Below are 17,429 nucleotides of genomic sequence, written 5' to 3' on the forward strand. Positions count from 1 at the left end.
GGGGTGACACACGGGCTCTGACACACCTCGGGCCGGGTCTGCTCCGGGGTGGCTTCTGAAGCTGATTCGGTGGCCAGCACAGCCCGGGCATTTTCAGCAGTGCCAGCCCAGATTTGTGTGGTCCTTTCTGCAGTCAGTGACCACCTCCTGCCCACAGCCTGCCAGGGAACCGCGTCCCCGCTGTCCCCGCTGTCCCCGCTGTCCCCGCCGGCTCTGGCAGCTGCCTGGTGCCATCTCGTGGTTAAATCCCTGTTCCAGTCCTGCCTCCTGTCCCCTGGAGAGGAAGGAACCGCTCCGGACCGACTTCCAGCGGATTTCCCGGGTCCTTCCAGGCGGTGCTGCCCATCCAGAAGAGGCCGAGCACTGAGTGCCCTTCCCGGCCCTCCTGCCCGGGGATGCTGCTTTCACACCCTCACCAGCTCCCGCTCCCAGGAGAACATCTCCCGTTCCCAGGAGAACATCTCCCGTGCTTTGCTCCCAGCTGGGCTCTCCTGCCCTCCCAGGGCCAGCCCCGTCCTCCAGGACAGCTCCGAGCAGGGGATGGAAAATGCAGCAGCATTTCATGCGCTGGGAAAGGCGAACATCCCCCAGATCCACGGAGAGCATCCGCAGAAAGGGGAGGGCCCTGTGTGTCCCCATTAAAAATGACTTCATAAAGGGAAAGTTGTCCTATAATAATTTCCCTCCACCCTGTTTCATGCAGAGCTCAGATTTTCATCCTGGGTTTCCAGGTCCCAGTGTTCCACAGGAGCTGGAACCCAGGGCCCCAGTGCCCTTTTCTGTGTCAGATGTTAGCTGGGACTGCAGTTACCCAAATAGTGGGTGTATGTGAGGAGCTTTCCTGAATCCCAACCAAAAGTTCCCTTCAAGCCTTAAAAGGAGAAAAACATTCCCACTGAGCCCTGTTCCGTTGTGTTAATGGCCCCTCTCAGTTCCGGCAGTCCCACAGCCCTGCGCTCTGCAGGCAGGGTTACAAAAGCAGATTTTTCACTCTGAGCCATCCCCTGCATCCCTCGGGGTGGATCCCGAGGAGCTCCAGAAATGGTTCTGTGCTCTGCAGAGACAGCTGGCAGCACATCAGCGCTGACATGGGTCTCACAAACAGAGCAGTTTCTCAGCGGGAATTTTATTGTCCTTTTAATGCTGGAAGGGAACTTTTGGTTGGAATTCAGGAAAGCTCCTCACACTTCCCCACTGTTTAGAGAGGGTTTGCATTGACTGTATAGGAGAACACCCAAAACTTCACATGGAGCAATTAATTACTTGATGTGGCTGCACTAATGAGCTTAAATAACCAACCATTTACCTTGAGTTTTGCTTTGGCTTGTGTGTCTTAATTATTGACCTGGGAAGTTCAACTCCAGTGGATTTGGATCAACGGGACATCAATGAAACATTCATTGATTGACAGCACAAGTCAGTCCTTGTACTGAACAATCTGTTTCTCCCAAAGTGAAAGAAACATTCCATCTTTATGGGTAAGAAAAACAATTTATAGATCTCACCAAACTGCAATTTCTTTTTCTCTCTCTGTGTTATTTTCAGAAAAAATATTACTGTATTTTTCCCCATAGTCAGATACTGCATTCAAATGAAAATTTGGTTCAAGTACTGAACAATGATGTCTTACTAGAAAATGAGAGAGAATATTCTGGACATATGCAAGCACTTGCCAACAAGATGTGGGATTTCATCTGAAATGGCTGAATTCGGAGTCCTTGCTATCCAGAGGTATTAAAAGAAAAAACCTGCAGCCACCTGCCCTAGTCCCACCCACCCAAAGGGGCCAGGGTGGTCTAAAAGCCTTTAAAAAGAGCAACAAATGCTCTTTGTTGGAGAGGTATCTGTGGGCAGCTGGGATGAGCTGCACCTCCAGCACGGGCTTTGCAGGGACCCAGAGCCCAGCATGGGGCTGGAGGGAGCTGGGGAGGGGCTGGAGCCCCAGGAGAGGCTGAGGGAGCTGGAAAGGGGCTCAGCCTGGAGAAAGGGAGGCTCAGGGGGGACCTTGTGACTCTGCACAGCTCCTGACAGGAGGGGACAGCCGGGGGGGTCAGGAGCAGGGACAGGAGGGGAGGGAACAGCCTCAGGGGGAGGCTTAGGGAGGACACTGGGGAAAATGTCTCCACTGGGAGATTGACCATGGCCTGGCACAGCTGCCCAGGACAGGGGGGGTCCCTATCCCAGGGAGAATTTAAAAGCCAGGTGGATGCAGCACCTGGGGACAGGGGACAGTGGCTTTAAAGGTCTGCTCCTACCTGAGGGACTCTGGCATTCGCTGTCTGTGTGGGGGCACAGGGAGCCCTCTTTGAGATTCAGTGAGATTCATCCCACCTGAGGGCCCAGGCCTCAGGGATGGCAGCACGGGCTCCTCCTGCCCCCTCAGATGTTCACTGACTGAAGGAGGAACTTCACTTCTCCCATCTCCCACCTCCCACACAGCAGCAGGAGGCTGGGCAGGAACAAATCGCACTCCTTGGTGCTCGTTGCCACATTAGGAAAAGAAAAGTGACGAAGGCAACATCCTTCCAATCCTGTAGGAGCTGCATTTTCTGACACTGGGTAAATATAAATGCCAAAATTAATTTCTCTGGAAAGAATGAGCAGCACAGAATCCTACAATGTTACAACAGAGAATGACTTGAACTTGAGAGACAGTGATGGATCTTGCTCTCCCATCTAGAACTAAAAGCAGCTCCTTTTTGCTCACTGAACATGGAGGAGGATCCATTGGTGCAGCAGCCTTTCAGCTGTTTGAAGGTTAAAGAGGCATCAGAGCAGCCAAGCCACATAAAACTCATGCAAAATACCTGACTGAACTAAATCTGATCGGAACAAACTATTTGTTGTGCCCTTTGTAGCTGCTGTCCTTCTTCAGCACTCTGAAAGCTGGAAAAGTGCCACCACGTCTCTGTGCCACAGGAATCTCTCCCACAAGGATGGTTCAGGATGAGGTGACCCTTGAGGACAGAGTGACCCTTGGTGCCAGTGTCACCCTTGGAGCTGCTTCTTCTAACGGGTTCCCCCCTGCCCTTGGCCATCCAGGGGTGAGTGGGGTGCTCTGCTCTGGTACCACTGCCTGGGGGGTCCCTCCCCGCGTGGGCAGTGCCCAGCTGTGCCAGACCACCAGGAGTGGGTGTCCTGTGGGCAAACAGAGCTCTGAATGAGCAAACTGGGAGCTTCCCTCCACTGGGGCACATCCACACCTGGGTGGTCTCCTGCAGCCCAGCTCAGGGGCATTTCCCCCCAGTTCACTCATTCAGAGCCATCTTCCCGCGGTTAACTCATTCAGTGCCATTTCCCCCCAGTTCACCCAGTCCCAGCAGTGTCCGCGGTGCTGCTGGCACAGCTCTGACCCAGGAGCACCCCTGTGCCTCACACCAAGCACACAGCACATGCTCCCCCAACACTCTCCTCGAGTGGAGAACAGATGTTCTGGGTACTTAAAAAGAATCTGTTAATTTGCTGTGACTTACAACTGGTGCAATTTAAAAACAGCTTCCCTGAGAGCTGCAGCACTCAGCATCAGGAGCTCTCAGCTCATCGATCACCCCAGGGGAAATGTGCAGTTATTCTGCTGTTAATCTTCATATCCACATCACAGGCTGACAAATGTGCCACGGCGAGTGAACAACTGCTGCCTCCATCACCTCTCTGGAAATGAATCTGGGACCTGTTTTGTGGCACCAGGCAGGAGGGAGCTTGGCCATGGCCCTGGGGGGAGTAGGGGCAGCCACGGGCAAGGGCTCCTCCAGGAGAGCAGTGGGAGGCACCAGCAGCTTTGGAAGTGGGTGCTCCTGGAGGTCCTTGGAAGATTTGTCTGTGCTTGGTGCTGAGCAGACACTTCTGGCTGCAAAATTCCAGGGCAAAAAAGACTTTTAATCCAAAGGCACCACCTGCCTGACTGCATCCCAATGGAGGAGAGGGGGAGAGGGAGGAATAGAATTATTAGAAGACACAAAAGCACAGGAGATGCAGCTCTGGGAGCATGCAGAGGAGCTGTGAGAATCTGGGGGATTGATGCTTTAGTAAATTTTATTTCCTGTCTGTTTTCCAGTGCAAACCACTTCAGACTGGTCTGTTCTGTCCTGTCAATATTTCACTATTAAATGTCTTTTAAAACTAATCTTGTTCCCTGTTTGTTCTTCGCTGTTTTGTGGGGTGTTCTTGCCAGGAGAAGGGATCCTGGAACTGGCCCACACTCTCCTTCTTCAGGAGCCATGGGGAACCTCCAGAGAGGAGCTCGGCGGGGAAGCAGGAGCTTGCAGCAGGAGCATTGCCCGGCTCAACAGCTGAGCCTCTCAGGGACCCGAGAGCTCTGTCGGGTGTTAAAGGCCCTGACCAGCCTCACCTGGGGCACTGCCCCACTCCTGCAGCCCCATTTCAGCTCGGCTCTGGCCCTCAGCCCGTCCTGAGTGATGCTGTTCCTGAGTGATGGCGCTGCCCAGCCCGCGGAGCTGCCCAGCAGCTGCTGGGCTGTGTCCGACCCTGGATCCCTCTCCCAATCCGGGCTCTGAGCTGCAGACTGATTCCCTCAGGAGCTCAGCGCTGCCCCATCCCCGTGAGCTTGCCCAGGGATCTGACTCCCGGCTGAGCCGGGCCCCGGGGCCTGCCCGGCCCATGCCGGGGCAGCGGGGCCCCCTCAGCCCCCAGGACATGTCTTGGCCCAGACGGGGGATGGACAAACAGCACGGGGCAGCTGCCGGGCAGAGCTGTCCCTGGTGTGGGTGGGTCACGGGGCACTGCTCACCCAAATTCAAGGGGCACCCCAACCCCAGAGGCACAAACACGCCCAGGGGCCTTGGCACTCGCCCGGCTGCTGCTCCCCGCCTCCGCTCTGGTCCCACCCAGCACCTCGGGGTGAGCAAACATCCGACCCGAGGTGACAGAAAACTCTGGGTACCTCGAGCAGAGCCTGAATTCAGAGCTACCTGTTCCTTTATTGCTAAAGCTAAAGGAGTTTTGTCCTGTTAGGGCAGAAATCAGGGAATCAGGAAACACAGCAGGATTAGCTTAATCCTCTTCCACTCCCACTAGCAATCTTATTTGTCCTTTTAAATGGCTCCATCAAAAGAGACAGTTGAGTGCTGGAGCTGCTGGCATGCCAGGGATCCCATTTTCTGGGCCTATTGGCTTTAATTATCCACTTTACACATTTAGATCTTCAAACAAATCCTAACTCTTGTCTAGTAGCACCTGAGGGCATCTGATCTGTTGACTGAAACCTCTTCTGCAAATCCCCAGCAAAACCTCAGCCATTCTCACCACTAGATACTGATAGCTGTGTTTCTTATTTGGTTTATCTTCACACTTTACCACTGGCCAAGAGGTTATCCAGTGGCCAGACCCATTGTCATTCCATGTCTTTGGCTTTTGCTTTTTCCCAGGGCACAAATTCACTACAAATTTGCTAATTCTCTAGCAAAGGTTTTTTTGCTCGTTTTTTTTTTTTTTTTTTTTTTTTTTTTTTTGGTGAGTGAAGGGTGGGTGCAAGGTTAGAAAATTCCAAAGGACATCGAAGGGGTCAAAGAAAAGGACACATGGAGGGTGATGGACAATGGGATTTTGCAGTGTGACGCCTGGCCTCATCCTTAGCACTCTGGGCTCTGTACTTGTTTCCCCTTGGGACAATTCCTGGTGCTCCCTGGTTGAGTTGGAGGTGGGTCCTGGAGCTCCAGAGAGCATCAGCAAGTCCCAGTCCCAGCTGTCAGTGCCCCCTCACAGCATATCCCTGTGACCCCAGTCCCTGGTGCAGGCAGACCCCGAGCCCACCTCCTGGTGCCCCTCTGGGCTCTCACCACAGGCACCCAGCCCCCAAAGCCCCTGTTCCCCCAGGAGAAACCAATCCCAGCTGGATCTGCTGGCACAGGTGGAATCCCTGAGCAGAACCTGGCGCTGGCATTGAGGCTGCTGGCACAAACACCCTGAGCTGGGCTGAACCTCCTGGTGGGAGGAACCCCAACCCCAAGGGACAGCCCCACTCTGAGGGGCTTGGGGTCTTTGTGCTGCACAAAAACATCTCTCCAGAGAGACAGGAGCAGTTCATAGCCCTGGCAACTGAGTGTGGGACACAGGATGCTCTGGGAAATGCTCTGGGGGCTCTGAGTGCCCCAGGGATATGGGATGTGGAGCTGTCATATGGCTGTGAACTGCCAGAGGGCAGGGAGGGATGGGATATTGGGAATTAGGAATTGTTCCCTGGGAGGGTGGGCAGGCCCTGGCACAGGGTGCCCAGAGCAGCTGTGGCTGCCCCTGGATCCCTGGCAGTGCCCAAGGCCAGGCTGGACAGGGCTGGGAGCAGCCTGGGACAGGGGAGGGTGGCTCTGCCATGGCAGGGGTGGAATGGATGTCCCTTCCAACCCAAACCATTCCATGATTCTGTGGGATCCATCAGACACCCCTGCTGGGATCCAGGTCACTTCCATGGATGTTTTCCCTCCTCACAACAGCAGATCAGCACTGGGGATGTCCTAATCACAAGCTTGAAATACAGAAAATACAGAAAACCCCAGACACTTTTTTTTTTTTTTCCCTAAAGGTTGTTCTATTGTAAAACCATAAATACAACACTGACATGAAAATCCTCAAGCAACGGATGCTTTCTTACAGTTACAGTTTGTCTTCTGCCTTGGCATCAATTCTGAAAAGAATGTTGCAGAAACATGTCTCTAAGGTATTTCCAAATAACCGAGCTCTGGCCTGGAGCGCTCGGCCCCTTTGGAAGCTAAGTGGAACTATTCCTCCTCTCTTGTGGAATATTTCCATTCAGACAGCAACAGACTTGTAAAAACAGCAACATTTAAACACCTTGATTTTTTTTTTCTTTAATAATCCTTTTCATTTGACGTCAGTCTAAGTTTCAAACAGCACTGAATTTATTTAGCTGAAAAAAACCCAAAACAAAACAAAAACAAAACAAAATCCTAAAAAGAAAAAAAAAAAAAAAACCTCAGAACTTGAGTTGGCCTCAAGCATTCGCATATCACAATGAAAATCAGCAACTCAACCCCGTGCAATATTGCTCTCTAGTGAGTCATTTGATCCACACCAACAATACATGAGACTTCAAACAGGTTTTGTTTTGTTTATTAACACAGCAAGTGTGACATTAGATAACCTTTTAAATACAGTACATGGTACAGCGCGGGGCCAGCTGCCCGCACGTTTCCCGTTATGAAGACAAAGCCAGCGGTGGCGGTTTATAAAAATATTGTGTTGCTACAAAAGTATAAATTAATGCTACCGGTATTAAGAAATATTAAACACATAAAACTTATAAGGATTAAGAAAAATATTCATTAATACCTGTAGAAAACTCTGGCCTAAAAAAGATATTTTTTGTATATTTTTTGTATATTTTTTTTGTATTTTTTAAGATGACATGGTCGCACTCGCAGCGCGGGTGCTCTGTGGTATTGCCTAGAACATCTGCATCTACAGAAAGGAAGGAAATGCACACGAGTCACTGAGGGCAAGGAGGGCCAGGAGGGGCAGGAGAACATTAAATCCTTTGCTTGATGAAACAAGAATTCAGCTCCCAGGAGGAGGTTTGGGAAATGGAACGTACGAGTGAGGAAGAGCTTCTCTTTTCAGACTGGCTGCAAACAAGGATCTCCTGATGTTTGGTTGTCACCATGACACTGTCTGGCTACGGCGCGGACCACAATCCTCACGGCCTGGGCAGAGTGTTCCCTCCACTGACAGCCTGCTGCCACCTGCCACCACTGTGCAGGTCATCCACTACCGGCTTTCCTTCAAAGAATTCCAAAAAAGGAGTAGTAAAGTACCAGTAAGCTTCAAGGGACCATGGAAAACAGCTCCTAAATCTGCTGCTCCTTCCAGAACACATCTCCTTCCTTGAGGAGGAAGGTCCTTCTACACAGCAAGAGGAAAAGTTATCCCTTCTCCCACACCCCCAACCCACTCAAAAAAACAATCGCAGCCTATCCACAGACACTGCAGAGACTGCCAAGAGACCCCCTGGGATGTGAGAACAAGGATTCGAGGCCAGTGAGGCTGGAAGTGCCTTTTTTAGGAGTTTTGGTTGTAAAAAGTGAGGGTTGGACATGTCTGTGCTCATCAACAATATTCCTACAATATTCCCATCATTAAGCCTGAGCTGCTCATCTGGGTCCCACTGTCAGGGATGCTACAGAAAATCCTGCCAGTCATCATTCCTTGTTTCAGGAGCCAAAAGTTCCAACTCAGCTGCCTACGGATGAGGAACCCCTCAGGGTCTACGGATACACCGTTGTCTATGTGAGCAAAATTCTCCTGTTGAGTTACAAAGGACTCGTAAGAGGAAAAAACCTCAACTAAGCATCCAAACTAAACCTGAAATTAAATAGAAATCCCACAAACATTCAATAGATAAAATTAAATTTCAGGGCAACCCACTCTCATTGGTTCACCATTTCTGGCCTAGCGTAAGCAGACTGTCCCAGGCCTGTCCCACGGGGCTCAGCTGGGCCTCAGGGTTTGCTCAGGGACACTTCCAGAAGCCCAGGAGGTGACAGAGCTGTAAGGGGACAGGTCCCACACACAGGGAGTTCTTATTGCTACAGAGCGACAGCGTCAGGTCTGACACGGGGCTCAGCCGGTGGTTCTGGGCATTCCCAGGGGATCCCAGGGATCTGAGGTCATGGTGTAGCACAGAAAAGCTCAGCAGAAGCAAGCAGACATTGAACACCCTCCCCACGCTGATCTGACAGGACATTTGCTCCTCGACTGGCAGCTTCCCCTCGGCCGCCTCCCTCCCTGATGGAACCCGGCTGATGGACACACTGAGAGCTGGCAAGGGCCTGGTGCTGGTGATGAGTGGGAGGATGGGGAAGAAAAGGCTCTGTGAACCCTCCTGGAGGGGTCTGGGCAGGAACCTGGCACTTCTCACCCCTACACCCAGCTCCTTTTCTCTTGGCAAGGTCCAGCCATGTGTTTCATGGAGCGAGCTCCACTCTGCAGTCTTTTCTTCAATGACAGGGCTCAAAACTCATTCCCCTCACAGACTCTTCCCAGAGGAACAGAGTTCTCCTCCCTGAAGAGATTTCCCAGAATCTGCCCTTAGTATCTTTTTTATTTTTCTCCCATTACTCCTAATTACTCCATAGGGAACAGCTTGTCCCTTCCTATGTGAATGCTCACAGGAGCTCCTGCCTCTCCCTCAGCCAAGAGGTGCAATCTGAGATCCAAGCCTCTCCTCAGCACAGAGCAGCACTCCCAGCCTTGGAGCACCTTCCTGGCTTCTCTTTTAATGTCTTTTGATTCACGAGCAACATGGTGCTGCCTAGAAATGCCCAGGGCACTGTGGGAGCAGCAGGAGGTTCCAGTCCCCTGTCCTGTGCTCACCACAGTCACAGTGGAACTGGTCCCTCTGAGCAGACTCAGCCACCAACACAAACACTTTTGGTAATTCCTTGTCATGCTAAACCTTCTGGGTTTTTCCAGACAGTTGGAGAAATATCACCCAACCCACCTCAGCCATCTCACTGGACACTCCAATGCCACCATTTAGAGCTCAAGTAATTTCCAGAAGTGTCTCCCCTCCATTTTCAGTCATTCCCAAGTTCTGAGAGCACCTGCTGCAAATTCATTTGCAAAATTCACATAAGGGTCATGACTCCCTGAGCTGCTGCTGGACATCATGAGTGCCCAGCAAGCACAGATAAACCAGTGCAGGTGGTTTGTGTGGACACTTAAACCAGTTCAGCTCAAAGTTAAACCGGCTTAACCAGCAATGAAGGAACAACTGAGTTAGACAAAACCTGAGCCCACAGTCAGCTTTCACAGAAAGTTTTGCAGATTGCACCAGTTCAAACCCACCCACAGCAGTTTCCCCAGCACAGACAGAGAGCTTGGATAGAAAGGGAAGTTCACCTCCATCTCAACTCGATCCAGATGCAAGACACCAAGTCTGTCCTGCAAACCAAACACAACCACTGCCTACTGAGAGACAGGAGCTCCTTCCTGACCTCCTGGCTGCTGCACGCACACAAACAACCTCCTCAAGAGCTCTGCCTCTATCCCACCCTCTTCAGTAACAAGGATGTTCAGACAGGCCCTTCCCTCTTGCAGTTCACCTGGTGGTGCTTGTTCCCATCTGAAGGTCAGAACACTTCCAAAGCAAACTGTGAAGCCAGGAAGAGAAGTCTGCAAGGTCAGGCACAGTCAGCAGCAGGAACAGGTGGATGGCTGGAGGCCACACCCCATTCCTGCACCCTGACACATTTCACAAGGGAGATTAAAGGAAACCAACAAGGAGAAGGTAAGTTCCCAACATGACCCGCCAGAGGATGATCCCAGTTCTGAGGACTTTTCCTCCCAGCTCAGAGGGAGCAGAACCTCACAACAGCCCTGGCCAAACTCGGAGCCTTTCCTGAGCAGTCTCCCAGCCCAGGACCAGCAGTGCTCCCTGCAATACCCTGGCTGCTCTGCACCTCTGAGGCACCACAGAGGAGAAACTGAGCAGCTCGAGTTGGAGCAACCTGGCAAATAAGAGTTCTAAATTTCAGACCTTGGTAAAGTATTTTTTTGCTCCCTAGAATGTAAATTCAAGCCTGGAAGAAGGAAGAAGGAAGAGGAGCAAAAGCTTGGCATTTAAGGTCATCGCATGTGCTACAGATGTGCTTCCCTGCTTTTGCTGAGGCCTCAGTGACCCAGAGAGAGCCTGGAGCAGGCCCAGCACAAACAGCTCCTCTGAGCTGGGCACCCTGCAGCCATATGCAAGAGTCAGGAAAAGCTGCACCTTCCTCCACTGAGTCTCTGGAGAAGGGGTTGCCCAAGCCCTCACCACCTCTGAGAATGCTCCATTTTAGGCCTTTAGGTTTTCTCTTGCTTTTGCAGCTGTTGAGTTTTTAAGTCTTTGGGAGAATCTCATCTGCCTGACATCACTGCTTAACACCCATCATTAGTGCACCTACAACCAAAGTTGCCTCAGAAGGGCAGTTTTTGGGATGGGGGAGAGGGCCAGTCCATCCCTCTCTTTGGTCAGCACCACCAGAAAACTCCAGCTCTGGTGCCAAACCCACAGTGTGAGAAAGGAAAGGGGAGGTGGGACGGGAGGTAGGGGTGGCTGTGGCTTTCCTGCATGCATGCCCTCAGTCTGCACCACTGCCGGGCACAAATTCCTGCAGTTTGCCCAATTCTCAGTTCCAGGGATTGACAGCTGTGCTAACTCTGTTTGCCGACTTCCCCTCTTCGATGCCTGTCACAGACAACACGAGGCCGCGTTCACACATTCCACAGAAATCACCTACGTGTCCCTTAGCAAAGGAGGCCTGGGGGCTGGAGCTGCCTTTCCAAAGGAATGCAAGGGCTTTGCATGTTTCCCTGAGCATCAAAGAGCTCTCAGGGTCTCAGGTGAGCCACAAAAAAAGCTCCTGCCATTAGAAGGAGCTGCCAATCCTGATCCCTGTGCCATCAGCTGAGCTGTGTGGTACGCTCTGTGCCCACAGCTAATCCTGTCTGGGGACATGCACCAGCCAAGTTTTCCTGCTGTCAGGTACCAGTGGGCCTGGCACACATCTCACTCACTCACGGTTCATTTTTGTCTGCTACAGATTTCTCCTGCCCTGCAAACTGCTGTGCTACCACTGGTGGCTGGACATGCAGGTTTTTTACAGGAGAAAAGAAAACCAGCAAGAAGGAAAGCTGGCCCTACAAGCAACCCCTCCATCAGCCACTGAGAGGGAAATCAGGAGTCCAAGAGCATCTGCCTTGGCAGCCCCTGTTCATGTGGCAGGCTGTGTGCTTTAGGCAAAAACGTAACGCTTTAGGAGACAATGGTTTTGGTCTGATGGCAGTAACAGTGCTGAGAGGTCAACCCAAACACCAGCCTCAAGGCAATGGAAGGCTGAAAGGGCTGGAAAGGGCAAGACAGCTGGTGCCAAGGTCTGTCCTCGTGAGCCTGGCGTGGGGAAGGGTCCAGCGTGCAAACTGTGCCCCTGAGTCCTGTGGCAGTGCAGTGTCAGGGAGTGCCTGTGAGGTTCAAGGCATCTGCACACAAAGCCTGAGAGATTGGGTTTGCTATTTCTCATATCTTGGAACTTGCAACTTCTTTTACAGCCAGAGCTGGGCAGGTGGGATCCTGGTTTAACATCTGCTCAACAGCAGCACTGCAGAGAGGGTCTCCAGTTTCCCCCTGCATTGCCAGCCAGCAGCAAACTCCCTGTGCTGTGAAGGGCTCCAACCTGCTCTCAGCAGGGCCAGTCCCTCCTCCTGACCCTCCCACGCCACTGGAACTGCAGCTCCAGAGCTCCTGGAAGCAGGAGAGACTGCAGAAAAAAGAATTTGTTTCAATTTTCCTCCAGGAGACAAGTCCCAGTGGTGAAAAATGCACAGTTTGGCACCAGAGGTTGGGAATTGTCCAAGAGGCACCGAACCTGACAGAGCCTGTCCAGCAGCCCAGGAGCTGTGCCTGCAGGAGCTCTGGCCTTGGGGACAGCAGAGTGACTGAGATGGTTTGGGGTTATGGGGATCTCTAATTGCATTTGGGGTGAGCCAGTTACGTGTGAACGTTTCGGGGCCCGTGGCCTTCCTGGCCAGAACAGGTCAGCAACAGAACAAGTAGTGTAATGCACTGTAGGTATCAAAAAGACATTCGTGCCACTAGAGGAAACCATTCCAAACAAAAAGGGGAAGATATTCTTTGCACTCAATCAGGAGCACTTACATTCAGAAGGATCTTTGAGCCCATGCACTTCTCTAAGCTTCCTTCAAACCCCAGTTTGACAAAACTGGTGAGCTTTGTTCCCCTGAAAAATCATACACCTTGGTTTGTCCTTGGCCTTGGGAAGGGTGGTTTGTGTGTCACTGAGACACTTTTAAACAAAAATCTTTAGGTACAAGGGTTCTCTGGCAGACCTGCAGGCTTACTGGTGGCCCACAGCCACCTGTGCTGTCACCATTTGCTTTTCCTGGTTTCTAGGCTTTGCCAAATAAACAACTGCTGTGGTTCTCATAAGAACATTATTTAATTGCAAATGGGCTACTCTAGAACAAGTCTGAGAACACCTGATGTACAAAATTCACAGAAAAGATAAATAACACCGGGAGTTCAGAAAAGAAGTTCTGCTGTAAAAAAATATAAAACCCAGAAACTGTCATGGTTCATGACAGTTTCTGCCATGAACCATTTCTCTTAGTTTGAAATCAAACTTATAATCACTTGCTGCCATGTTAAACTCAAAACTGGGAGTCAAGACAGAGGAGTAACTTTTGTTTTTTGGAAAAGAAGGGATATGGGAAGGTTAAAAATAAAATTAAGAATCAAAAACCTTAAAGCCTCCCTTTCTGATTTCTAAAGATACCAGTGTTGATGGAACACAGCTGCCCTGATTCACGCACCATGCCAAGAAGGCTGCAGCCAAGTGCCCTCAAGGTGTACAGTTATTCAAAGGAGCAAAGTCCAGTGCAGAACTGGTCTGGTCAATGGAGTCTGATTATCCATGGCAAGATGGCCCAGGGGACAAGAGGAAAGGTGGGGTGGAGGAGAAACAAAAGAAACTTCAAGTCACTTTAGATCTCAGCTGCCTGAAGACTTTAGAACATCAGCCTCCCATTCGTCTGCCCACTTGAAAACATTAAAAAGTCTGTCAAGTCCACACACTATCTATGGAAAGGAGCACATTCCTGGCAGAGGGCTGTCTCTCTCCTGTGCTCAGCTTTCCTTTCAAACTTAATTTTATATATATTTATATTTTTATATATATATAAAAAAGCACTTGGTTTCCAGGGGCATTCATAATGAGGTCCACAGTGTTTAGAACTTAAATTTCTTTTTCTTTGTTTGGAACAGTGTTTTAAAGTTTTGTTTTAATTAAAGAAAGTCTTAAAGCATGTTGGACTTCAAAAACATGAGTTTGTTCATGTCTTCTGGACTGAGTAGCCGCCTCCTTTTGATCAAGAGCGCCTGCTCACACATATTTACACATTCGCTCCTGGCACCCACAGCAGGCACTGCTAAGAGCCAAAAGGCCAGCTTGGCTAGTTTTGTATGCTTTTGGGTAACACACGACCAGTACTGAAACAGGTCAGGGGTGGCCTGGAAGAGAGGTTCTTGCAAATAATCATAGACTTCACTTTTCCCAAACCAATCTTCTTCCTGAGCTGCTGTGGCCTCCCCTGCTGCACGAGGCTTCTTGGTTGAAGGTTCAAATTCTGCTTCTTCTGCCCAGGACTCTTTTACCTCATTGATCAGCTCACAGACCTTGCCAATGATCTCTTCGTGCTGGTAGGGTGGAACGGGCCGCAGCTTCTGCTGAGGGTCCAAGATCATGGCTACCTTGTGTGCCGAGTGAACTTTGAAGTTCTCCTTCAGCGCCTCCAAGAAGAGGTGACAGAGTTTGCTGACCACGCCAGCATCATTGGCTTTGGAAGTGAACAGTTTCTCCAGTTTGACGTAGGTGGGCAGCACCAGCTGCAGCGTGGGCCGGCTCTCGTTGCTCAGCTCAATCACGGCCTGCTTCACCGGCGCCAGGATGGCTGCCAGGTTGCTGAGCAGGTGTTTGTTCAGGTTTTGGATGAGGTTCATCTTCTTGGCCCTGCTGTAGAACTCGCAGATCTGCTCGTAGCGCTCGTGGACGAGCAGCAGGGAGTCGGTGACTGAGTTCCAGCAGGGCGGCGGGGAGGTCTCTTCCAGGGAGCCAAAGGTCTCTTTTGAGAGGCCCGTGGACCCCGCCAGGTCTTCACAGACATTCAGGAGCTCAATCACCTCGTGCATGTTGCGAGCTTGTAGTGTTCTCTTGTTGAGCACGCTCTGCACCACCGAGTTCAAGGCACAGGCCGAGCAGCGCAGGCACATGCCTGCCTTGGAGAACGCCGAGGAGTTGACCTTGCAGTCTGTCACGTACACCGTCCTGATCTCCGACATCACAAACTCTGACAGCACATTCTGCACCCAGTGGTGGATAAAGTCACCATTGTCTCGAAGGTCTACGCCCTTAATGCCCAGGACGTAGCTCTTGATGTGGTTGCCTTCCACCTGGTAGGCAGTGAGGATGTAGCAGGAGTCGGGGCCGACGCTCTGCGAGTGGCAGGTGACCCCGATGCCAAGGCAGGCGTTGCTGCCCAGGGCGCAGGTGACTTTCACCTTCACCTGGTTGTACATCCGAGGCAGGTGCTTCAGAGCCAGGGTGTTGAAGTTGCCCAGGATCTCGGTGACGGAGAAGGCACCGTAGCGAGCCCCGCTGTCCACCAACGTCTGCGCCAGCTTGATGAACTCCTTGCCGCTGAGCACGCTGAGCGCGCCCAGGTCGGTGCACATGACCCGCAGCAGCCTCTCGGCGATGTTCTGCCGCTCCTTCTCGGGGATGGCGCTGTTCCCCACTGAGCCGCTCGCCGGCGCTGCAGGGAAACACGAGCGGGCACAAAAGGGACCGGGTCAGCATCACAGCAGCAGGACAGAGCACAAGGCACAAAACAATTCTCAGAGACCCCCAGAGAGGTGGAACATGCCCAGATGATGGAAGAGACAATTCCAGCCTTGGATTTGTTCCCCCAAGGTTTCTGGACTGAGGAACCTCCAGAGACAGGCCCTGCTCTTGTCAGAGCAGCAGGGAGCAGATCTGCATCCTTTCCTTGATACAGGGATAGTCACAACTCAGCCCAGATGGAAAGATGGACATAAAATCACAGATTCCCAGACTGGTTTGGGTTGGAAGGGACATTAAAACCCATCCAGTGCCACCCCCTGCCATGGGCAGAGACACCTTCCACTATCCCAGGCTGCTCCAAGCCCTGTCCAACCTGGCCTTGGGCACTTCCAGGGATCCAGGGGCAGCACAGCTTCTCTGGGCACCTATGCCTATGTCACACCATGATGACTGGATTAGTTTCTTAACTCCAGGCCAGAAAGTCTGACCTTGGATCAGAAGTTACCTTCTTCCCGGACCTATTAAATGCATCTTCCCCACAAACATTTCCAATCGCCTCAGGGTTCTTTGTTGCACTCCTGTAGTGGGAAGGGGTGCTCTGCTCTGCCAGGTAGGACATGAATTAAGGTGAAATCAAATACAGTTTGGTGAGGACAAGGGCCTTGTGCAGTGCCCATCACTGCTTGCCCCCCTGAGGCACCTGTTGGACAGGGGCAGAGTGAGAAGCTGCTACATACTGTTGTTGGCGTTATTTCTTTGGAGCTGTGGTTTCCACTTTTCTTCAACCACAGGGAGAGGTGACCTGGGCTGCTGGCTGGAGGCAATGTTGTTCTCATTGTCAGCTGCGAGGCAAGAGACAGGGAGGGGTTAAAAGCATAAAATATAATGCTTAAAGCACAAGGAAGCAGAAACTACTCAACTGCTCACCATGTATGTAGGGCTCCTCTAACTAAAGGGACAACAACCCACCATAGCTTTCAGTGGGCTTGCACAGCACCCTCAGGGACCTTGAAACTCTCTTTGGACTCACAACCTATCACTTCCCAAAAGGTGGCTGAAATGTGCCACATGTCTTCCTGTGCACCAGGGACGTTGATGCCATCAGCATACCCTGAGGAATGTCTCCTCAGGAGCTGAAGCTGCACACCAGGAGGAATGGAAGCTCAGCTTGACTTGGGCCATTCATTTGCTTCCAAAATGAGGTGGAACAGACACTGATCCTTCTGTCCCCTCCCTGCACTGCAGGTGGCTGCCCTGTTCTCTCTGGGAAGCACTTTGGTTTTCAAGCTGTGCTCAGCTTCTCTAGATCTAAGGGTCTCACTGACAACTTCAGGTCTGGTTTCTTCCCCATGAAGAGCAAGGGCCCATCTCCTCTGGGGCTCTCACTGCTGCCTCAGGCTGCAAACACAAAGCCAAAGTCTCTGGATTGTGGACCAAAGACCATCTCATCCTGAGGCTGCAGACAACAAGTGTCCCCAAAATCTTTGTGTTTGTACTCCCATTTCTGTGTAGTAATTGGGCTTAACATTTTGGCTGCCATTCTGACGGGATCTTACAAGAAAATGCAAGCAAGAACAGTAAAGTCTGTATTGTATCCATGTTTTCCTCTCCTGTGCCCCAAGAATTTCTCCCCACCCTCCAGAGGAAATTTTCTAGTTCTTAGTGTGCTTCAGTACAAAATGGTGCTGTGAAACAGGCTGTGAAGGAACAGTGCACAATGAAATGGGCTGGAAGAGGAAGCAGAAAGATGGAGAGACTGATGACCAGGCTGAGCAGAAGGATGGCAATAAAACCAAGGAAAACAGAACAGTCCATTTGCTCATCACAGCTGGACTCATCACACCTAATTCCGGACACCTGCCAGACACACCTCTCTCTGAGGTGGCCCATTAGGGCTCCTTTTACACTCAGGGGTGCCACTCATTCACCCAGGCAGAACTGGATGCTCTCCTAGAGTGAGAACCACTATGGTGAGAACCACCTGAACTCACCTGGAGTCACTGACTCTCCAGTGGCTTTACAGGGAGTGCAGACTGCCCAGCTCAGGTGGCAGCCCCTGCAGCC

The 17,429-nt window shown here is 51.4% G+C and overlaps 1 protein-coding gene across 11 annotated transcripts in view; it reads right to left on the reverse strand.

Moving 5' to 3' along the window:
- Positions 1-6,513: 6,513 nt before the first annotated feature.
- The window catches only part of ZNF618 (zinc finger protein 618), a 149,410-nt gene continuing 138,494 nt past the window's right edge, over positions 6,514-17,429 (reverse strand). For all 11 annotated transcript variants that reach the window (XM_041406740.1, XM_041406735.1, XM_041406737.1 and 8 more), the window contains 2 exons: positions 16,103-16,207; positions 6,514-15,336 (listed from right to left, as the gene is read on the reverse strand). In XM_041406740.1, coding sequence (XP_041262674.1) covers positions 13,823-15,336; positions 16,103-16,207 — 1,619 coding nt within the window. In that variant the 3' untranslated portion in view covers positions 6,514-13,822. The remainder of the gene's footprint in view (positions 15,337-16,102; positions 16,208-17,429) is intronic.

Source organism: Onychostruthus taczanowskii, unplaced genomic scaffold (genome assembly GCF_017590055.1).
Source record: "Onychostruthus taczanowskii isolate IOZ18803 unplaced genomic scaffold, ASM1759005v1 scaffold25, whole genome shotgun sequence".
NCBI lineage: Eukaryota > Metazoa > Chordata > Aves > Passeriformes > Passeridae > Onychostruthus > Onychostruthus taczanowskii.